Source organism: Ursus arctos, unplaced genomic scaffold (assembly GCF_023065955.2).
Source record: "Ursus arctos isolate Adak ecotype North America unplaced genomic scaffold, UrsArc2.0 scaffold_5, whole genome shotgun sequence".
Taxonomy (NCBI): domain Eukaryota; kingdom Metazoa; phylum Chordata; class Mammalia; order Carnivora; family Ursidae; genus Ursus; species Ursus arctos.
In genome coordinates this window covers 37866597-37883547 of record NW_026623067.1, presented here as the reverse complement: position 1 = coordinate 37883547, position 16951 = coordinate 37866597, and the positions used below count along the sequence as shown (strand labels likewise).

At 45.7% G+C, this 16951-nt stretch overlaps 2 protein-coding genes across 22 annotated transcripts in view; one reads left to right on the top strand and one right to left on the bottom strand.

Moving 5' to 3' along the window:
* Positions 1-3: 3 nt before the first annotated feature.
* Positions 4-6000, top strand: SRA1 (steroid receptor RNA activator 1). Of its 2 annotated transcripts, none has more exons than XM_026507610.4 (5): positions 4-85; positions 214-339; positions 4743-4948; positions 5264-5372; positions 5528-6000. In XM_026507610.4, the coding sequence occupies exons 1-5, from the start codon at positions 61-63 to the stop codon at positions 5737-5739; spliced, it is 678 nt and encodes a 225-aa protein (XP_026363395.2). In that variant the 5' UTR covers positions 4-60; the 3' UTR covers positions 5740-6000. The 2 variants fall into 2 exon arrangements, with proteins under 2 accessions (XP_026363395.2, XP_057163108.1); XM_057307125.1 differs by having other exon boundaries at positions 5264-5378.
* Positions 6001-6909: 909 nt separating this feature from the next.
* ANKHD1 (ankyrin repeat and KH domain containing 1) overlaps positions 6910-16951 on the bottom strand; it is a 125283-nt gene continuing 115241 nt past the window's right edge. For 9 of the 20 annotated variants that reach the window (XM_057307102.1, XM_057307114.1, XM_057307110.1 and 6 more), the window contains 6 exons: positions 16211-16462; positions 15501-15676; positions 14885-15049; positions 11760-11869; positions 7421-7594; positions 6910-7255 (listed from right to left, as the gene is read on the bottom strand). In XM_057307102.1, the coding sequence (XP_057163085.1) occupies positions 7252-7255; positions 7421-7594; positions 11760-11869; positions 14885-15049; positions 15501-15676; positions 16211-16462 (881 nt within the window). In that variant the 3' untranslated portion in view covers positions 6910-7251. Of the gene's footprint in view, positions 7256-7420; positions 7595-11759; positions 11870-14137; positions 14618-14884; positions 15050-15500; positions 15677-16210; positions 16463-16951 lie in introns of those variants that run through there. The other 11 variants (XM_057307105.1, XM_057307115.1, XM_057307108.1 and 8 more) reach the window with 5 other exon arrangements.

The window sequence follows — 16951 nt, the reverse complement described above, 5'->3', positions numbered from 1 at the left end:
CTCGGGTGTACGGCCGCCCCGGAAGTGACGCGCTGTGCTGCTGGCCTTGCGGAAGTGGAGATGGCGGAGCTGTACGTGAAGCCGGGTGAGCGCGGCCGGCGGCCTAGGGGCGGTGGGTCGTCCCCCTACCCATGCTGAGGGCAGCTCCTGCACTGGGCGGGTGGAGCCTTCGTCTCTCCGGGGCTCGCTTCACATGTCCCCTCGCTTCCGCAGGCAACAAGGAGCGTGGCTGGAACGACCCGCCGCAGTTCTCGTACGGGCTGCAGACCCTGGCTGGTGGACCCAAGCGCACGCCGCTCACCAAGAGGGTCGCCGCTCCCCAGGATGGCTCCCCCAGAGGTGCGTGGGGGCCCTGTGCGCGGAGACCCGCCGAGAGGGCGGTGCCAGGGAAAAACTTGGCCCGAGGGCCCTTTTTGCTCTCTCTGAGGTCTGAGAGGTTGAGCTCCACAAAGGGGCACAGGGGAGGCCCCTTCCCGGGCTCCTCTTCTGCTGCCTAGGTCAGTAGGAAATGGTGAGTTTCAGTAGAATCTCTTTGCTTTCACTGTAGGTGAGCTCTTCCAGACCTACGGTTTTTTATATAGTTTCTATTCTCAAATTGTTTCCACATTTTATTTCCAACCTGAATACCATAGTGATACATTCGTCTTGTGCTACATCTTCACTTGGTTGTATGATAAGCATCCAGACTTACTGTGTTCATTCATTCATTCATTCATTCATCCAATCAGTGTTATCTACTGAGCATCTCTGAGCCAGGCACTGCTTGAGGGCAAACTAGACAGCAGTGAACAAGACAAAAAAAGGTTTGTGTTTTCATGTCTATCTCCAAAGCTAGAGTGTAGCCTAGACAAATTAAGTAGTGGTAAGGGCTCTGCAGAGAAAACAGGGTAATGCAAGAGTGATTTTGTAACTAAGGTGGCTGAGGGCTGACATTTAAGCTGAATGGTTAAAATCTAGCCAAGCAAAGATCAGGTGGAAGAGCATTCCACACGCTGAAAACAGTGCAAAGACCCTGAGAAGGAGTGTGGCAAATTCAGAGACTGAAGGAATACCTAATGGCTAGGGCACAGTGGGTTAGGTAGAGAAATTAAAATCTGAGAAGTAGGCAGGGGCCAGATCAGAGTGGGTTTGGTAAACCAGGATAAGGTGTTTGTATTTTAAAATGGGTAAAATTGGAAGCTGTCGAAAAGTTTAAAGGATGTCTTTACTTTTGAGCTTGTCCTGTGCAAACAGTTGGAGGTATGCCCCAAACGGGCTCAGATTTAGCTCTTTCAGCACCCCTATGTTGTCCACACTCAGCACTGCAGAGGAATGACACAAACCAGGGTTTTTAAATTATTAATTATTATTATTTTTTTTTTAAGAGGGAGTGAATGGGGGAGGGGCAGTGGGAGAGAGAGAATCCGAAGCAGGCTCCATGCCCAGCACAGAGCCTGACATGGGGCTCAATCTCACGACCCTGAGATCATGACCTGAACCGAAATCAAGATACGAGTGCTTAACTGACCGAGCCACCCAGGTGCCCCACAACCCAGGGTCTCTTAACCTTGGAATGACTGACATTTTGGGCCAGATAATTCTTTGTTGTGAGGGACTGTCCTGTACTTTGTAGGATGTTTGTAGCATTCCTGGTTTCTACCCACTAGATGCCAGTAGTATTCACCCAGTTGTGACAGCCAAAAGCACCTCCAGACATTTGCCCTCAGGAGCAGAATCTCTCCAGCTTGAGAAACACTGACTGATGTACATCTTAAAAAAGATCACTGTGCCTGCTGTATGGAAAACAGATTTTAGCAAAGATGGGGAAAGGCAAATTGAGGCTATTCTGCTAACATGGGCAAGATTTAACGATGATTTGGACAAGAGTGGGAGTATAGAGGTAGCAGGAATTGGATGGATATGGCATATGTTACTGAGGAAGCCGGTAGGAGTACATATAGGTGAGAGAAAGAAGAATATAACAAATTTTTTGCTTGAGGAACTGGCTGGTATTTTTCACAGATATGGGAAACCAGGGAATGGGGGGCAATAAAGGGTTGGGGGGAGGGCAAAAGCAAGCTTGGTCTTGGACATGTTGAATTTGGGCTGCTACTGTGGGGAGAGGTCTAGGCCAGAATTATAGAAATGAGTCATGGTTGTATGGATGGTGTTTGATGTTGTGGGCTTGAATAAGGTTACTTAAGAAGAATGTGTGGATAGAGGCCTAAAGAGGATCCAAGATGGAGCCCTGAGGCTCTCTAGCATTTCAAGGTTGCGTAGAAAAGGAATTACAAAGGGGCTTGAGAAATAGCTAAAGAAGCAAGAAGAAAAGTAAAATTTACTCAGAGTAAAATTTGGACTCAACCATGATGGATGGACAGATAGAGAAAAGGGCCCACTGGATTTGCCGAGCTAAATTAGACACTAGTTACCACAGCAGCAGTTTGGAGTGATGATAGTAGAAACCCAGCTGGATGGGCTGAGGAGAGAATGTGAAAAGAAGTAGAGAGATTAACTGTAGACTATATAGCTTATCAAGAAATTCTGCTGTGAGACAGAAAAATGAGGCTGTGTCTAAGGATGGAATGTGAGGAAAAGGAGGATTTTTGGTTTTAAGATGGTAAACACTAGAGCATGTTCGTATGCTGACTGGAGGATTCTCTAGTGGGAGAACTGGTGGGGCAGGAAAACAGGATAACTGCAGGAGAGAAACCTACAGAAGACAAGAGGCTGGCATTAGTATAGGTGGAAAGATGGCCTCTGATAGGAGCAGGAAACTTTCATTTCTCAGAGGAAGGAAAGTGGCCACAGGTACAGGCCGATTAGTAGAACTGGTGGTGAGGAGATGAGAGAGTTGCTGTGTAGTGACACTGTCGGATGTAGGATGCAGGGAAAGGAAAAGTAGGGGGAGAAGATAGTAAAATTCAGAGAGAAAATGTGAAAAGAGTTCAGAAGAATTGAAAAACGAGGCAAAGGATAGGAATTCCAGGCCGTGTTGGGTACCTTTTAATACCTATACCCATGAATTTAAAGTGTAACTCAACAGCATGGTTCTGTTTTTCCTTCCGACAAGTGCAGGCAAGTTGAGTTTACCAGGAAAGTGGGACAGTGGGAGGGGATAAAGTGAGGTAAGAGTGTCTACAAAGGAATGATTTTAATGCATGAAATCTGTTGATTGGGCTGGAAGGATGGGGGGTTGGTCAGGTTTTGGAGATGGTGCAGTGTTGTTGAGAACAAGGCAGACAGCAGTGAGAGGCTGAGGAAGGGTGGGAAAAATCATCATTGGAGGTGAGGAGCTCAAGAAACTGAGAGGCCAAACCATGAGATGAATTAATCATCCATATGAATGTCGATGCCTAGAAGTCAATTGACTTTTCTCTTCTCTTTCTCCATAGTGTTTTCTACCATCCCATCACTACAGGCAAAAACCAAGAGTCATCCTTGAGTCCTCTCTCCCTCACTCCCCATCCACAAAGTCCTATTGCTCCCTTGTCCTAAATAAATGTCAGACCACTCCATTTCCCCTCATCTGCTCTCTCTCTAGTCCATGCCAGGATTCTCTTTCCTGGACTACCCCTTTAACTTCCCAGTTATTGTCCATGCCTCCATTCTTGACCTATTCTCATCTATTTTTCACAGACCATACAGAGTGAATGTCTTAAAAACACAAGTCTAGCCACATCACCCCCTGCTTTTATAAACCTGCCCATGATGGCTTCCCATGACCATTAGGCTCAAGAACAAACTCCTCCAGAGCCCTATATGGTCTGGACCCCTGCTTGCTTCTCCAGAGATTGCTCATACTGCTTTCTTCAGTGTTAATAATTTTCAGCCATGCAGGGCTGGTTGGTGTAACCTGAACAAGTTGGGACTTACCCTGGCTTTTAGGCACTGCCCTTGCCTCTGCCTAGCACGTAATTTTTTGTGGCCGCATCTGTCTCATCCACTAGCTGTTAATTTTGTGAACACTCTTTGCTACACAGTAATCTAGCAGTTGCACCTATCGTCTTTCTTAATCATCACTACAACCCTGTGAAGTAAGTGCTACTACCATGATATCCCCATTTTACAGAAAAGGAACCCAAGCTCAGGGGTTAAGGGTAACCTGCCACATGCCACATAGTGGGTGACCAAGGATAAACTTAGAAGTCGCCTCAGAAGGCCTTCCCTTGAACACTCAGTCTAGGTGGTTCCCTGTACTATACCTCTCCTTTTAAAAGATTTTATTTATTTATTTTGAGAGAGTGTGCGTGCGTGGGGCGGAGGGTGTGGGGGTGGTGGGGACAGAGGGAGAGGAATAGAGACTCTCAAGCAAGCCAACTCCAGACTGAGCGCGGAGCCCGACTTGGGGCTCCATCTCACAATCGTGAGATCATGACCTAAGTCGAAATCAAGAGTCCGAGGCTTAACTGACTGAGCCACCCAAGCGCCCCTACTATTCCTCTTATTACATCATGTTTTCTTTGTAGCATGCAACATAATTTGGTAATTTTCGCGTGCGCGCGCGTGTGTGTGTGTGTGTGTGTGTTTCCTTTCCCTAGAATTTCTGTTCTGAGGTCAGGAACCTAATTCATTTGTTTTACTACTGTCTCTGGTGCCTTGCACATTGTCTGGCACTTGGTAGAAACTTCAGAAATACACATTTTTGAGTGAACGAGTTTGTCCCAGAGAATAGCCCTCTAGAAGGGATGAAGTTAGAATCGAGCTTTTTGCCAATTTTTTTGTCTTAGCCATGTTTGCTTGATCTCCCTTTACCTTCTCAGTCCCCACCTCACAGACTTCTCCCGGGCTCCCCCCCGTGGGGCCTCCGCCTCCTTCAAGTAAGGCTTCCAGGTCCCCACCTGTGGGAAGTTGTCCTGCCTCTGGTGTGGAGCCAACAAATTTCCCAGTCATTGAATCTGAAACTCTGCTGGAAGATGTGCTCAAACCTTTGGAAGAGGCACTGGAGGATTGCCGTGGCCACACAAAGGTAATAAGCCTTGGCACACCAGTGGGGACATAAAAGGACTGCGGTCCTTTGTTTTCTTACTTGTAAAGCAGCACTCCAGAATGAGTTTCTGAGGCGCTGAGAAACTCTGGAAATTGTAAAATTCTAGCCATATATACATTTTTCTTGGGAGGAGATCCCTAAGTTTTATCAGATTCTCAGTGGGGCCTCTAACCGGAACTCTTAAGATTGTTTCTCTGGGCCAGAGAAACCAGGTCCACTATCTATTTGGTGCTGCCTTTCCCCTGCCCCTGCTGGGCTAGCAGCACTGACTTGGAGGGGGCTTCTGTCTCTCAGAAGCAAGTACGTGATGACATCAGCCGACGCCTGGCTCTGCTGCGGGAACAGTGGGCCGGAGGGAAGCTGTCAGTGCCTGTGAGGAAGAGGATGGCTCTGCTGGTGCGAGGTATGGGTAGGTCTTTCGGTATAGCCTCGCTCCCTCAACTTGTCCTGGATGGCTGAGCTGGAAGAGATACTGAGATTCTGACTGGTTGCGAAGAGAGCAGTGGGAGCTAGGTCTTTCGCCCCAAGCTGCTTGTTTTACCTCCTCTCTTTCCTCAGAGCTTTCAAGTCACCAGTGGGATGCAGCAGATGACATCCACCGTTCACTCATGGTCGACCATGTGACTGAGGTCAGTCAGTGGATGGTGGGAGTTAAAAGATTAATTGCAGAAAAGAGGAATCTGTCTTCAGAGGAAGAGGCCGACGAAGAGAAATCTACAGCCACAGCTGAGGAGAACCAGATGGCACCAGGCGTCCAAGAGGCTCCATAATCCTGTGGGATCCCAACTCACCTCACACCATTTCCTATACCTTGGCAGGGAGGCCTTCTCTCACCTGGCTCCCTCTTACCATTTGGGAGACTGTCTGCCTCTTTGGGATCCTTGGCCTGACCCACCCATCTCTGGGGGAAGAGGTGTCAGCCACCTGGGTAACAGGAAAGTCACCTGTTACCCATAACATATGCATTTCAATAAAAACATCTTAACAGTGGGCCCTGGGTAGGAGAGAGAAGCCCTTCCTGTGCCATACTAGTCGCTTGTGGTGTTCTTGACTGCCTTGCTCCCTGTGTACCCTACTCTCTTCTTCTTCCATTCATCATGAATGGCTTTGCTAGGCATGACCAATTATTGCCTGCCACTTTCCCCCAAAATAGACGGAAACACATATTCCTTGCTGGGCTGAGTATCTCTATTTTTAGATAATTTCGTTTCAGCATAAGAACAGAAGCTCAAATAGCAGGGGAGATTTTTCCCTCTAGAAAAGGAGACTGCCCTGTTTGCACTGTCACCGTTGAGCTATACAGTGCTACAGAGATTAGAACACAGCTAATTGAAGGAGAAAAAGACTACATTGCTGAGATACAGGATCATGACTTTCTTGGGGGTTGGGGGGGGGTGGTCAGGAGTAGGATCATGACTCTATCTGACTTGTCAAGTAAGCTGCCACCTCATCTTGGGCCCTAAAGTCTCTTCTAACCCTGAGGACAAAAGAGCCAGGTGGAAGGGGCCACAGAGGTCCAAATCATGCTGAGAAGGGAGGATATAGGTTTTCAGTGTTGGAATAGGGGACGATATTTACAGGTGGAAGACAGAAAAGGCATGGGGAGAGACTGGAGAAGGTTAAACTGTAGGACAGTGCCTCTTTTCTTCCTGCTGTGGAACAGATAGGGAGGGACTGCAGGAGAGGCCCAATTCCAGGAAGGCTGCTTCCTGGAAAGGCTGGAACAGCCCTTGGCAGGGGTCAGGCTATTGCTGTTTATGGTTTGGCAGCTCCTGTAGCCTGCCCCCATGGCCTGCCTTAGGCTCTAACTGCTGCTAGAGGTGGGCCCGATGACAGCTGGGAAGGGACCTGGGACCTCCGTTCCTAACCAGGTCTCCTGGGGCCCTCAGCTGTGTGGCTGAGACGGGAAGGTCAGTGTTGAGAACACCAGAGTCAAAGCATTTCTTTGAATTTTTACTAAGCAATCAGACAGTGACATACTCCATCCCTCAGTCCCAGCCTCAGCCCCTGATGAGGGAGGACTGGGGGTTGGGAGGAGTACCTACAGACCGAAGGGAAAGTAGAGCTAAGGGCTTGGCACGTTGCCCACTCCTATCCCTGGTCTAGCTGCCTCAGAACTAAGGGAGGCCTGAAACCACAAGTCACTCCCTTCCAGATTACATGAGGCCACCTGATGTTTGGAATACACCAGGAAGAGGTGATGGCAGCAGCGGTATGAGGGATTCCTCTAATTCCACACAGGATCATCTGCACTGGGTTAGATGTCCATTTCAAATTGTGCGTCATCTGGAGAAAGAGAAGGCAGGAGGACTGGTTGCTGGGCTGAGGGTCTCCAAGCTCAGCAAGCTTAGCATCAGTGCAGAAACCCCTCTCACCATTAAATCCCCACTCTACTTAACAGGGGCTCAATTTGGACTCAAAGCACTTAATTTTAGGCCCTGCTTTCCTTACCGGGTATCTCTTCCTCTGTCTCCTTCTGCTCCTTCAGCTCCTCCAGCTTGGAGGGTGGGGCTGTTGGAGGAGTTGTGACCCCGGGAATCTGAGGGAGGCAGCAGGGGGGCGTCCGAGCAATGGGTGAGTTCTTGCACTCCAGCAGGAACTTCCGGTCGTAGATGATCCTGGTGCCTGTCAAGGGGTAGGGACTAGTTACAGAGGCTGAAGCTTGGGTACAGAGCTGTATGGGGTATCACACACAGGCCTTTTAGGGACCTGGGACTCATGTTTCCCCATGTATTAAGGGCTGCTCCTCTGCAGCCCAGCTGGGATCTCAGCTGACTAGGCGTCAGAGCACCTAAAGACTTCCAGGTCGAACCAAGATGTGACTAAGTGCCATAAAGCAAGTGGGGCCTCCCAGCTGGTCCAGGAGGGGCTTTTGGTTTAGGGAAGTTTCAGGTCTCGGTTCTAGGAGGAACACAAAACTTGGAGAACTCAGGTACTTCAGACTGTTGTTGTCTGACTCTGCTGGCTCTGGGACTTCCCTACTTTGGTTGGGGGTGGGGGGCGTTAGCCCTTCAGGCAGTTGGCTAAGGAAGCCAAACAGCAGATGTAAAAAGGAGTTTCACCTCTGCTTGCCACCTAGATTTCAATACCCTACAGAGAGAAGCTGTGTTCCTCTGGACAGAGGCTTTCCGCGTGAAACACAGGGACAGGCTGTTCTTATCCTGACCTCTCCCAAATCCTATCAGGCTCAGCCCCAGCCTACAGAAATTTGGCCCCAGTTCTGTCCTCAAAGGGCCCTACCCTGTTCTTGCCCCTCCCCTCTGCCTCCACGTGGCAGGAAACCCTGGGTCGGGAGCCCAGCAGCTGAAGATCCCAGGCAACCAGCCCAACCAAACAGCCGCCAGCCAGCCCAGCCGCAGATACCGAAAGCGTCCGGCCCCAACTGCCTGAGTCCTGCTCCAGCCGCTTTGTAAGATCGGGTGCTCTCTGCTCAGGCCACGCTCAGCTGGGGCTTCGGCTCCTAATCCCAGTCGCTCAAGTCGGGAGGGCCGGGTGAGCAAGGCACCCAGAACCCAGGCCACAGTCACCCGGAAGCTAGGCTTTAAGCGACGGTGCATTACTGAGATTTCAGGAAACTGCCTTCAGCTCCAAACATCCCCCACCCCCTGCAAAAGCTACAACCTGCAAAAGGGCCTGCGGACAGAATCCAAGGCCTGCACCTCCTCACTCCCGCCCCGCGCAGCAGGACGCACACGCTCGCCTGCCCAATGCCCGCGGAACCCCAGCCCGGCCCGCTGACCTCCCGGGGTAGTGGCGTATAGCGTGCCCCCCGGCGTGGTGCTGTAGCAGTCGGGCAGCCGGTCCCTGCCCCCGGGAATTGGGCAGCTCGTGGATGTGGACATAGCGAGCGGGACGAGCAGGAAGGCAATCGGCTGGTGCCGAGGACGCAGAGCGCAGCTAACTCTGAAGCGGACTCAGCGGACCACGTGCGGCCGCAGCAACAACACCAGGACGACGTCACGCCCGGGGCGGGCCACTAGCCGTCACTCAATCCGACGGTCCCGCCTTACTCGTGAGGGGGCAGGCCCGACTGGGCGAAGTGTAAAGGAGTCCCGAGCCCCGCACAGGCCTCCAGTTCCTCCTGGCTCAACATTGGCCAGCGTGACCATGAGTGCTGCAGCCACTCAGCTATTTACTATTTACTGTTTAAACCGGGCGCCGGGACCGGTGAGGTATGGCACACATTACTGCCATGTGTTAATTCACCCATTTCTCCCAACAGTTTTGGACAGTAAAGTACCATTAATAGCCACATTTTACAGGTGAGGAAAGGAAAGCCCAGAGAGGTTAAGTCACTGGTTCAAAGTCATATCTTGTAGGAGGGGGAGCTGAGATTCAGACCTGAGTGTATCTGATTCGAAAGCCTGTGCCTTTCAGCACAGCTGGGGACTGCCTCCCATTAATCAATTACAGTCCAGCGTCAAAAGTGGCCCGATGGCCTGGAGCACAGCTGGAAGGGGAAGGTCAGGGAGGGAGGGTGGCCTTTTTGGAAGAAGGACTGAATAAAGGATGAACTGATGATGTTGGGGGATTTGCTCTTTGATCTTGCTGCCACAGCTAACGAACCTCCGGAAACTAAGGAAGGGCAGGGGGTTGTTGAGGAGGGCTTCCTCTTTAGTCCCCTGGAAAGGAAGATCAGACAGCCTGGACTTAGGGGATTTTTTGATGTAGGCACTGTAATATGAAAGGAGGCAGGAGAGGGGTGGTGGAAGAGAAAGTATTAAGCCTAGTACCTACATATACTAAAAATGTTGATCAAGTTGTCTTCCGATTTCCTCAAATTTGGTATTACCACCCAGCCCCCAATTAAGTACAGACCACTGGACTTCATGTATTTAACGGTATTAATGTTACTTCAGTTCTGACTTCATCAGATTTTCCCTTGACTCTGATTTCTCCACTGATTAAAAAAAAATTGTTTTAATAACTCAGTGCTTCTCAAACTTTAATGTGCACATAAATCACCTGGAGATCTTATAAATGAGGATTTTGATACAGTAAGTTTAGGGTGGGACCTGAGATGCTAAATTTTTAGTAAGATCCCAGATGATGCAGTCTCTTAGGTCTGCAGGTCCTCAGAGTAACACTTCAGGTAGCAAGGATATTTATATTTTATTGTTCCAAAATGTTTTTGAGCCTCTTACAAAGTGGTGTGTATGCCTAGAAGAAGGGTCTTTCTTTACAGTGCTGGAGAGTAAGGCTTGGGAGCAGACTGTGGGGAGCCGTCTATCACAACTCAGTTTTTGAGATAAGTCTGGTTGGGGGAGTGAGGAATAGGATGGAGGACGGTGAGACTGAAGGTGAAGATTCTGGCCTAGTGAAATGGGGTGGACCAAAGGGCAGTGGCTATGAGGATGGAGAGAAGTGGTCAGGATCCCCATACACAGAGAGGGAAAAAGAAGGTGATGGATTAAGAGTGGGGTGAGAGAGAGGGAGCTAAGCTAGGATAATTTCCAGTCTTCTGACCTGAAAGTCTTGGTAATAGTAGTACCCCCTAATATACCAGGAAAAACAAGAGAAGTGTATCTTATATTGGGGAATGTATAATATGTGTGGAATGCTGAGATGGAATGGCACAGTAAACAGCTAGATACAAGGGTCTGAAGCTCAGGGGGAGAAATCTGGTCTGTGATTCAGACCTGGGTGCAGTGAAATCCAAGAGTGTGGGATGAGATCACCTGGACAGAAGATAGAGCCTAATCAGAAGAGGCCTGAGCACATTAACATTTATTTAAGAGGTAGTGGAAGAAGAGGGTTCACCAAAAGAGACTAAAAAGTTTTCAAGAAGGATCACTGTGGAAGTGAGGTCTCCCTTCTGTTACTCTACTACAAAATGGCAGCAGCAGGCACTACTACTATAATACTACTGCTTAGACGCTTACTGTCCTTGCAGTGTTGTGTGCTCTAAGCGGTGGGGAACTAGAGATAGGTGGTTGGCCTTAGAGAGAAAGCCAGATACATCATGCATGCAATCTGGATGAAGGACCGAGAGTTTAAATCAGAGGCTCAACACTGATTACCCATTAGAATATGGGAGCTTAAAACAGACAAGCACGCAGAAAAGAAAAGACCTATGCCCAGGCTCCAACCCCAGCGATCTGATTAAGCGTTTAAGGGAATATCAGGTCTCTGCTACCAGACAAACTACTTTGGACTTATACCAGTAGCTTAAAGATAAAACAGGAGGTGAAAGTAATCAAAACAGGTTGGCAGTCTGGTGGTGAGCTTCACGACCCTGTTTTCCAAATTAGGTCTTAGAGCCCAGCCTTCGGCTCTTTATTGGAAGTGGTCTTAATACACATAAGTTCTGGATACTTAAAACCATCTTTCTCTCACTCATTTGCTACAGAATAAAGTAAAGGTGAAGAATCTGTCTGATGGCAAATGGTGACAAATCTTTAAGGATGAATAGAAAATACAGCGTTATCAGAGCCCCTCACCCCAGCACAGGGTCCGCTGGGAAGATGTCACAACCAGCAACACTTCTCGGTAGAAGAGATCTAGGCTAGAGAACAAGATGTTCAGAAGCTGTTTTCCTACAGGCTTATTTGCCACTTCCTGGGTTTACAATGCAGTCCAAAGGTCTTGAACAGTGGGACAGAACCAAGTATACTAACTACTCCTTTTTGTTTGGCTTGAAACTGTAATACGACTAGCCTTTCCCCTTCTACAAGCCGCCTCAAACTGAGGCTGGTCCCCTCATGGGCTAACTTCGAGGATGGGAGGAGGATCTGGCCAGAACCTATAAGAAGAGATGAAAATTGTAGTTCCAAGTCCTGAGACTTCTTACCTCTGGTTAGGAGAGGCCACCATTGGCTGTCCAACTCTCTTCTTCGGTCTGGTTAGCTGAGGTGATGGGATTTCCCCTTTGAGAGCAGGGACTGAAGGAAGCAGACTGGCCTATAAAAGGGCAAGTCAGCACACTGTAGCCACAATAGGTTTAAAGGGTCTTAAAACATCAATAATTTTATTGGTGGTGGAATTTTATTACACTACTACTTGGAATAAGTGGGGTCCAGAAACCTCGATGATATAGTTTTATTCCTTGAAAGAACAGTTATTCTCATGGGGTTTGATCTATGCCTCAACAGGATGTTTCTTAATGATTTGAGGTCTCACTATGAATGTGCAAGGTTTTCTTCTGCCTCTATTAAAATCTCAAATCAGTACTGTCCCACACAACAGCAGGCTTCTGATTCCATGTGAGACCCAATGGTAGGGGCTCTCAAAGTTCAGTAATGTAAACATTCTATTGGCTTCCAGTATTCCCATCCCGTATATTCTCATTCACAAGAAAAAGGAGAAAATCTGTGTTAGCACTAGGAGACTTTTTTGAGTTCATTTACGTTCAATTTTATTTTCAGATGAGGAAAGTGAAGCAAGCCCAGAAATGAAAAATGACTTGCCTAAGGACATAGAGCTTCAAGCGACAGAAACAAAAACAGAATTTAGGCTTGTCTTATTCCACTGTTCCCATGCTGCCTCCCCCCAGATCCCTCGTATATTTTTAAAGTAATTAAGTTCTTACCTGAGCTAGGTTTAATCCAAGGTTCAGGTTGGTAAAAGAGCAGTAAAGTAATGCCAGGAAGAGGCAAGACAGAGGAAGAAGAGATTATAGCAGGCAAAATGGGTTGGGGAGGAGGGATCCAAACAGAAAGAAAAGAAGGCCGTGCTGATAAGAGGGCAAGGAGGAGGGCATCCTGAATAACTACCACCGACCGCACAGCTCCTGTTTTTTCCTAATTCTCCTAGGGGTTTCTCCTCATTGTCCCCTCTTCTCATGGAGTCTAGTTCCTGACCTCAGATACAATCTCTCACTCTGTTATTCTCACGGTGCAGAAGATAGGGTTTAAGGGCTCTCCCAGATAATTCAAATGTATTGTAGACTGTTAAGACAGGAAAAACATTTTTGTCCCACTGAATAATTTACTTAATATTATCTCTCACTAGTGTATGTTTCATCAAGAGTAGTTTCATTCACTTCACTAATATTAGGTGATTTTTGTTGTTAGTGGTAAACAGAAACAGCAAGATATATAGGTGATCCAAGGGGTCTCTTGAGAATACTTGATGTGGTTATCAAGCACTAAAAAAGCAGTCACTTCAACACCTGTGATACTTTCCAAATCCATTCAAAATAGAAAACAAGAAGTGGGGTTAAAGCAGCTCTCATACGTAAGATGATAGGGAAGACAAAAGAACCAGGCATGTCTAACACAGAACTTGGTGTGTCTCATTTAGTGGTGGCTTTAGGAGCCAGGCAGAGAAGAGGAAGAACTCCTGGTGGTATGAAAGTTGAAAAGTGCTGCTTGTATGGCTCTGCCACTAGTTACTATTTTGTTGTACATTCTTCTTTGCCTTGATATGTGTTTTGACTTCTCCATCGGCCTGAAGTATTTTTTTGTTTTCTTTTCTAGAGTGCCTATACATAAAACCAGGAAATTCCACTATATTAAACATGAAAAAGTTGATGACTGTTCTTTTCAGAGGGTTGTTTTTCCTTCTCTATTGCATCAGATTCTTGGCATAGCCTATAGTTTGGCCAAGGCAATCCATTCTAGTGTTCCTGTGTTTAGCTTGTTAAACATATTGGCTCTTCATACTTGGGGCTGTGGAGCCAAGCCCAGAATTAGTCACATATTTATAAAGATTACTCCGCTGATTCAACAATACCACAGTATTACAGGAGGCACTCCCACCCAATCCTATGTCCCAACCCAAATAAAACGTAAAACACTATAACCAAGTAAGTTTTTAGATAAAAGTCAGGAAGCACAAAAGAACCTGAAGTTGAGGATTTGGGTGTCCCTAGGTTTGTTCAGTGTCATCTGATTGCAATCCTACGGTCCTTATTGACATTCATGATCCATAAGGAGTTAACCCCGGCAAAGGCCTATCTGCTAAAGTCACATAAGACACATTGCAGGGGCTTGAAAATTTCCCACTTACAAAATGAGATGGCAGAGAACAAGAAAATAAGGAATGCTTAACGCAGAATAGGCAGATAACTAGTCTTCAAAACGCTTTCTCAAGGCAGTCTAAAAATTATCTTTAAAGTGTAAAATGTGGATGCCTGTTAGAAATACAGTATTAACAACTTGGTTCAATAGGATTGTGGATTGGGTAATACCTGCATGACCACTGAAAGGATCACACCCCACTTCTAAACACTGTTCATCTTTTTATTGAATATTCTGGTAAATATTTCACATTAATACAGGCTACATTAAGTAGAGCCACTATATGACAAGAAATTTACTCAACTTTTTCCTTTTAAGTATGTAAACAATTGTACATGTATTTACCACCCTAAAAGGTTGAAACATGTAATCATCTAATTCTCTTCTGCATACAAGTAGCATTCAGTATGTTTAGCCAAAAGCACTAAGTTCAAAATGGCTAAACTAACCAGAGAACATAATCAGGTGGATAGGAAATCACTTTGTTCTTATACAATGGGCAATCAAATTTCCATTGCTAACGCCTCAGAGAAAATTTCTTAGTTAGGCACATTAAAAAAAAAAAATCCCCAGGGTTCTTCCAAGCTCATAGGTTTCTCAACAAGGCTAAAGAATAAGACCTTCTAACTTAGTTGACATATTTGAGATGCATGTTTCCAATATGAGGAGCCCACGTGCCAGGCCAAATCTGAAAAGGGGGAGGAAAAATTGGAATTTCTAATTAGGAATCTTTAGACATTTACAAAATGAATATATAAATGCAATGGCAATTCACTGTTTCTGCCTAGGAAGAATATACATACATGAGATAAAATGTTTAGTAGCATCATATTGATATTGAAAAACTTAATTCAGATGAAGGTGGTCAGATGTCATGACTTGATATTCAGAATTTGCATTACCCAAAGAATTAAAAGAATGACATGACAAAGTAAGAGCACTAAGTCTATTTTACCTGCTGGGCATCAGTGCATTCAGTAGAATTTTGAATAACTTTTATCATAGGGTTCCAAGCAGGATCTGGGTTGTGAAGTCCATTAAACAGAGGTCCTCCTGGAACATCAGCAAGCTGAGGATGAGAGGGTATTATGGTGCCTCCATACATGGAAATTGGCAGACCCTATGAAAGAAAGCAGAAAGAAAAGTTTAATCCTGAAGTGAAATGATGATTCTATAATACCAGCTTAGATCTCCCTAATTTCCCTTCATCCACAGAACTCCCGAGGAGCCTTTAAAAATATAGCATCATACAGTGTTGAAAAACCAGAAGTGGTTTACCTGCATTAGCAATATTTTTCAACAAGTAGAAAAAAACCCCGACTAAATCCAGTATCAAATCATCAGGAAATTTCCCAACTTTGATGAACACATATAATACCCTCAACTTTTCCATATTTTAGTTTCACCAATAAGCTTGTGCTAAGAAGAAAAGGGAAACTCTACTAAAAGACCTGGGCAAGTCATGAAAACAAACTTGTTACACCAAAAGGGAGAATTACTTCAATATAAACTATTCCTTAACATTGGCTGGCAAAGTGTTAAACAAGTTACAATGATGTTTGTTGACTCACTTTAGAAAAATCCAGAAAACTGCTTGCCATAGGTTGATGAAAAATATTAGAGGGGGCTACCATTCCAGAATCATCTCTCTCCATTGGTTGATGCTGGGAGAATGTGCTTGGGTCTGATAATTGTTGATGCATTGGATGGTTCCCTATCACAGACTGTGACCAACCTGATAAGCCTTCTGGAAAGAAGAATTGAGGACAGGGTTTGATATTTATTTGGGTAAAATGACAAAATATTACTACTTGAACTTTTTTCATACTAAATTTTATCAAACTCATTCCTCTGAAAAGCTCAGTGCGTGTTCATGACAATCTTTGCAAACCGAAAACAGTTCCTGTAAAACTGAGTGAAGTCCTTTGAATACCCCAAATACTCTACCTAGTCATTCAAAACACCAAGTGCTCTCTGAAAGAACATAAATGATTATCCCATGCTACACTGGAAAGCTTAAAAGGGAAAGGAAGTACACTTTGAATCTTTTACTTCTAATCTATATTTACTTTTATTATATGTATTATATATATTATTATGTAAAAACCAAACTAATATTCCAAACTCTGAGACTGGATTGAATTCTTCAAAGGTACAAACACCCCTACTTATTGTTAAGTGTAGGAACGAAGCCATTTTGTTTTAAGGAACTAAGTTTTAATGGCAAAATCCCACAACTTACTGGAGATATCCCTCCAGAAAGAGGACAAGGTAACTATACCTGACATAGCGTTGACGCCAAATGACCAGATTCCACTGTGTCCAACAGGAGCGACAAAACTGGTCCCTACAGGGGCTTGTGCGACAGACCCTCCTTGCCGAATCCGGGCTAGCCTCTCTGTTCCAATGGGGGGAGGTATCTTTCGATCCTGACTGGCGCTGCCTCCTTTTGGTTGGCCCAATGTTGGTGGGGCAGAGGTGGCTGAAAGAGGTGAAGATGATCCCGAAGAAACAGATGGAATAGGAGAGTCACCTGGTGGCAAAATATTTCTCTATTGTTTTATTACATTAAAAACTAATTATAAGAATATGAGAAACCTTGTTGGAAAGATCTATTCCACAACACAGGTCTGTAAAGAAAAATTTCACTTAAAAAGATCATTCAAATGAAAACATGTAAGTTCTATGAATATTATCTTACACTACTTCCGCACGTAGGAAGTATAAACAAATAGTCTAAAAATTGTTTTACAGATTGCTGAACAAAGCTAGAGAGGATGAAGGCCATATTAATTTTTATTCTAGTTCTAAATAATCTTCTCAAAACATAACCTGTCAAATTTTAAATTAACTGAAGTCTGAATGTTTGTACAATAACTAGCATATTGTTTGGAAAAGAGCTGGTGGCCCTCTATATTTAGCTGTTCTCTTTTTTCCTCTTTCTATAGCCCCTTTTTTCCATAAGGAAGAAAGGTTAAACGTCAGCAAATATCTTGGATTCAATTCATGGCTTTGTTTCTTA

What these genes read in the sequence shown, in the direction of transcription:
- SRA1 (XM_057307125.1), top strand. Translation starts at nt 61, where the DNA reads ATGGCGGAGCTGTACGTGAAGCCGG. An exon ending in GGAGCTGTACGTGAAGCCGG is followed by an intron (nt 86 to 213) that starts GTGAGCGCGGCC and finishes TCGCTTCCGCAG; the next exon opens with GCAACAAGGAGCGTGGCTGG. An exon ending in TCTGCTGGTGCGAGGTATGG is followed by an intron (nt 5,379 to 5,527) that starts GTAGGTCTTTCG and finishes CTCTTTCCTCAG; the next exon opens with AGCTTTCAAGTCACCAGTGG.